This window comes from Petromyzon marinus, chromosome 77, assembly GCF_048934315.1.
Source record: "Petromyzon marinus isolate PM22_M1 ecotype Great Lakes invasive population chromosome 77, UKy_Petmar_22M1.pri1.0, whole genome shotgun sequence".
Classification (NCBI taxonomy): Eukaryota; Metazoa; Chordata; class Hyperoartia; order Petromyzontiformes; family Petromyzontidae; genus Petromyzon; species Petromyzon marinus.
Window position 1 is genome coordinate 3976567 of NC_133743.1, and position 6000 is coordinate 3982566.

Sequence of the window (6000 nt, forward strand, 5' to 3'; positions counted from 1 at the left end):
GTTGCCATCGAAACGTCGTGATCTATTATTTTCTACCTACGTGACTTTACCGAAAGAACCAAAGAGTAATTATACTCATTCATAGTAAAACCATTCATGTGTTTGGCTCATCAGTGTCATCTGCCGTGTCATGGAACACCTGTATTACTATTCAGGCGCAGGACACAGAGAATCTTGGTTTTGTTTTCAAGGCAAAGATGTATTTAACTCCGAACAAATATTTTTGATTTACAACGTATCACAAAAAAACTGTTGTTTTAACCACCATAACGCAGGTTACAACAACACTCAACCACCCATCCATCCACCCAACCACCCTCTCACCCACCCAATCACTCACAAATCCACCCTCCCACTCACCCCCCACCCACCCACTGATCCACCCATCAAGCCACTCACCCAATCACCCACTCACCCACCCATTCACGCACGCATCCAATCACCAAGCCACTCACCCACTCACCCACCCATCCTGTCACCTACCCATCCCCTCACCCACTCACACACTCACTCTCCAACTCACCTACCCAACTTCTCACTCACTCACCCACTCTCTCACTCATCCACCCTCTCACCAACCCATCCACCCACTCACCTATCCACTCACTCACTCATCCACCTATAAAACCACACATCCACCCACTCAGCCACTCGTCAACCCATCCTTCTCACCCACCCTCTCATTCACCCACTGACCTACCAATTCACCCAACCAGAAAGCCAAATACTCACCCATCCACTCGCCCACGCACTCACCTATCCACTCACCAATTCACCTACCCACCCTCTCACCCACCGACCCACCCATCAAGCGACTGACCCACCCAATTGCCTACCTACACACACATTCACTCACAAACCCACCCACCAACCCTCTCGCCAACCCATCCACGCACTAAGTCACCCACTCATTAAACCACTCACCAAATAATCCACTCACCCACCCACCTACTCGCCTACCCACTCACTCACCTACTCACCCATTCACCGACCCACTCACCCAACCACTTACCCACTCATTCATTCACCCACGTGTTGGATCTTATCTAAACATTTGACGTGTTGTGCCTTTGAAAATGTGATCAAAGGTTGATGAAGGCTTGCACTGCTGGATGAATGGTCACAGGAGTTATGTGATCATACCCCGAATTGGAGTGTCCAGAACGAGTTCAGAAACTACTCAACACTGACGTTAGCGATAGTCGCGAATAAGATTCAGGTCACAAGGTTCAAAGTTTTATGTGCTAAAAAGTTACCAACACTTCACTCCCGCTTCAGAATCAGAACAACAATGTCTTAAATATGATGCAAGGCTTGTCCTAACCTGACACTCACCCAACTATTAACCGAACCTGACACTCACCATTCCAGGTAGAGTCAAAATTGATTAAAATGAGAATCGATATGTGCTCAACACCTGTTTAGAGCCCTGAACCAGTGGTGGAAATTCAACATTCATATGGTGAGGTGCGTTTCGCCCAAAATTCGAATATTGTTGACTTTCCCATAATATGATACTCATTTAATCTACCTCGGATTTCTGATGAACTGAGTTAACCCCCAACAAGGATTTTCAAATCTTTAGATTGCGAATCCCTACCTCTAAGCCACTTGACGAGATATTCGCTAAGAAATTGCTCACCCGATCAGGCACTCGACTCACTTGACAACTGCACAATCATCTGAACAGACATTAATGTCGATCAATAACTCCTCCTGAACAGAAACTCAATATAACACCCAAACATTTAACAGACGACTTCATTAGACCACTTACCAAACCAGACAATAATTCAAGCAGATACTCGCCTAACCAGGAACACAAATATTGATCCATTCAATCACAAACTCATCCACCTTACTACCCAATCACTAATTCACTCACCCACTCACTCACCCGCGAGTCGGTTCATGAGAAAGGATTTCCCGGTTCGGTATTTCCCGGCTATCGCCACCACCACCAGGGGCTTCGTGATTCTCCCCAGAACCTTTGCCGTGTCCTTGTTGATGTAGAATCTCCCGATATCGTCCGTCATGATGAACTGGAGTGGCATTTGTGGGTACGAAGACGACGTGGCCATGATTTCTTTGGCTTGATCTCTGTGAAAGTGTGAGTGTCTTTATCTCTGGCAACACGTGCCTAGCTATATTGCTGTCTCTCTCAACAGGTGTTTCTGTGTGGGCTCCTGTGTCTCTGAGCAGGTGTCTGTATGTCTTTCTCAACGAGTGCGTATGTGTGTGTGCCTGTGTTTTTCTCAACGTGTGTGGATGTCTATGTTTCAGCAGGTGTAGCTTTGTCATTCTCAACAGGAATTTGCATACGTCAAGAGGTATGTGTTAGAGTGGGCGTGGGTGTGGTCTTGACATTTAGGTATGGGGTGTGAAATGCACCTGTGGTTCAAGTGGTTTTAACGATGTCAATATCGGGCAGCCTGTAAAAAATTCGCCAACCACCTGCAGCAGTTCACTTTGGAGGTCATCGTTGTCTGTGGCTTTACCTAATTTGTGTCTCTGTATTGCTCTCCATACTTCCTCAACAGTCTCCTAGCGCCTCCAAATGTGGTTTGGCAAGGACACGTCATAGTTGGTTTCCCAACACGTGAGCCTCCGACGCAAGCTGAGTTTGATTTTTATCCTTTACTCTTCTTGTGGTTGCGAGCACAACATGAGGGTAACAGCTCATTATGTTAGCCTTCCAGTAAGCTCTGTAATACTGGGAGGATTACATTTATAGCGAACACAGACAGAAATTATGAAACAAATGTGCGCGTTTAGTCTTTTTTGTTGCGCGGCTAATGAAAGTGGATTGGGTCGAGTAGTGGGTAAGGTGGCGGTGTTGAAGTGGGTTGTGGGTTCAAGTGGGAATTACATCCATGTAGGACTCTACAACAGTTGTAATTAAATCTGATTCTCCTGCGTAAACAACTCATGGAATGCGGATTAAAAATAATCACCAGCAGCAGCAATAATTAATCCAAACAGTTCCTCATTACATTTAACAATTACATTTTCATCCATAGTAAAAACTAATCATCCGCTAGGCACACTCATCTTCCTTACATTTCATGGAACGGCTATGTTGCTCATCTGCCTAAAAATGCATCGAAGAAGCTTGGGTTTCTTTTCTGTGCCAACAGGGGCACCATGGTTGCGAGATGTTAATTCCCTCACCTGGTATGCAGGAGGACGTAGATTTGATCCCGACCCTAATGACTGTTGTATGGGTTTTTCTCCAGGTCCTCCAGTTTTTCCATCCACATTTAAAACCAACGTCCGTTAAGAGTATTTTTCTGATGTACATTTCCACGTGATAAGTCACTTCTGAAAAATGAGCCATATCAAGTAAAAAATAAAATAATAGATGATCGAGCAATAATTGATTCACTCAGCCCACTCGCTTACTGACGGTCACTAATATCGTGGTCACCATTCCAGTGCATTTTATGGCAACAAATTGGCCAGATCATCATCGTGGCCGAACCCAAAAATCAAATATTAGCTTGCTGCCCTGTTGGGAAAGGGTACAATATTATTCTGCTGGAACAACGGATTCAGATAGAGAGCTTTGAATCCTCCTCAACACTGTCTCTTGTTTCAGATTCCACATTTTAAGTGGATTTTTTAAATTATGGATTCAAGATACATGACAGTTAATTTGGGAGCTCTTAATCCAGTAATTGATTGACCATAACTGATGATTGTGAACTTTTCATACCAATAAAATATTATACTGAAGCTAGTTCATAATGACTCATCTTAACGAGAGTTATTCTGACTCCATATTATAAATAGAGCTAAATGCGTAAACACTTTCAACATTATTTTCAACCTCTTCTTCCTACAAAATAGTTGGATATAAAATATTTTAGCAGACAAATACTAATTACTCACTTATCTGTGTCGCCAAGTAAAAAAATATATTCAGCTATACGGTCTTCTGTGAGTGCATGATTTAATGAGCGTTGGTTAAACACAAGCGCATTTCTGAAACTGTTTTGACATTCAGAGCCTCATCAGCAGAATGAGGCTTGCTTGAGACAATGCTGGTTAACTGCAAGATGTTTGATGGCATTGACCCTTTCAGTTATATAAGGGTTAAACGCAAAGTTAGCAAATACATAACACGAATTAATAATCGTCATCGCGAGAATATAAGTAACAATATAAATTACCAGACATTATGACTTATTCACATATCTGTCCCTCTTAATAAAATATTTAAGTATTTTTAGCCATGAAAAAAATGTTAAAATATTTAAGTATGTTTAGCCTTGAAAAAAATGTCGACCAGTAAGACTGGTTCAGAATAAAAGAGCTTTTGGCACAAGTCACATTGGGAATTAATGCCATCAGCCAATAGTGGTTAACTTGAATGGCTTTGCCTGCATTAAAATGCAATGGTGATCTGATGTTTGCCCAACCCAGGCGCTTGAGGGGCAATAGTTGGCAACCATTAGAACAAACCCAGCTTCGAGGCTGACCAACTTAGACAAGGCAATTATCCCCCGTATAGCCTTAACACACTAATGAGGAAAGTCCTGTTAGAGAGGACCTATGAAGGCTGGAACGGTAAACGAGGTGGTGGGTGGCCAGCACCACGCCAGACTGCCTTTGTCTCCGTGTGGCGATGTTTAAACACCACACCAGGCAATCATTTGAGACTAAGTTGGTCTAGGGGAGGCCCAGGACCGCTTCAAATATTCGTCACTGGTGTTGGCCATGAGCGGGAATCGAACTCATAGTTCAGCGTGTTAACCAATATACTACTGATCCGCACCAACATAGACACACAGAAACATATGCATCCACACTCACAGATACTGATTATATTTAGACAAAGATCCCCCGCATAACCTCGAAAAAATTGTTGGATCAAGTGTTGTTGTTAGTTGAGGGCAGCACCTTGAGGCGGCAGGGCGGGGGCAGAAGGTAAGGACACCACCTAGTGGGGGCAGGGGGTGAGTCACAATATGGGGCACCACCTAGAGGGGGCAGGGGGTGAGTAAAGTGACGAGGGCAGCACATTTATGGGGCAGGGGTTGAGTCAGGAGACAGGGGGCAGCATCTACCAATCTACCATGTTACCTGAAAATTCACCAATTTGGGGGGAAAATGAAACACGTCAGCATCGATTCTAGATTTAAAGCTTTCGTGGCTTTTTTCACTTCAGCGCTGTCCTCCAGACAGTCTCGTCCCTTCACCTGATGAGGGCCGCTTGTGTTGTGGCCGAAACGTCGTGATTTTTGTTATTTTATTTTTTACCTACGTGACTTTACCCAATAGAACCAAAGAGTATGTCAGCATCGCCCCGACTGACAGATTTCCCATTTGCAGGCAGGTGCTGCATACACCTCCTGTCATGTAGGGATGGCTGTCACTCGGAATCCACGATGGTACACTGCAGCAAGGAACGGAATGGCTGAGACAAGATTCAGTTATTTCTCGTTTCTGGTCCCCTTACACTGGAACAAGCTGCCCTCAATGCTCTTCCCTTGCTTACCCAAACTCCGGTTACTCCTACATTCCCAATCATTAACACCATTATCCTCCCCATCTTTCCTACCCATTCATCATACTCGCTCATCGTAACCACTCATTGTCACTTTCACATATTTTATTTCAGGTACCATCATATTCATCATGTACGACCATCCTGCTCATAAACGTATCTCATATCACACTATTCTGTTGTACAAATACTGTATTTTAGTATTTGCTGAGCGCCTTAATCAAGGTGCGATATAATTTAAAATTACAAAGAGATGATATGCAGAGTGGCTGAAGCATTTTAATGAGCGCCCTGTGCACGCACATCCTAATTGAATCATTATCTGCTCAAAATATTTGCTACTGATATATGCGCTTTGAACAATGGTCACTTTCAGAAATGTAGCCTATTGCATATACAGGTGTAACGTCTTATATCGAATGGCTGACGTAGATGCAGGGCAACAACAACAATTTCACATTGTTTTACGTATGTCTTCTCATAAAACTTAT

The 6000-nt window shown here is 43.6% G+C and overlaps 1 protein-coding gene across 1 annotated transcript in view; it reads right to left on the reverse strand.

Annotated features, from left to right (window-relative positions):
- LOC116957563 (guanylate-binding protein 2-like) overlaps positions 1–2468 on the reverse strand; it is a 99746-nt gene extending 97278 nt beyond the window's left edge. The window contains exon 1 of the mRNA XM_032979799.2: positions 1898–2468. Within this exon, the coding sequence (XP_032835690.2) occupies positions 1898–2081 (184 nt within the window). The 5' untranslated portion in view covers positions 2082–2468. The remainder of the gene's footprint in view (positions 1–1897) is intronic.
- Positions 2469–6000: the final 3532 nt, after the last annotated feature.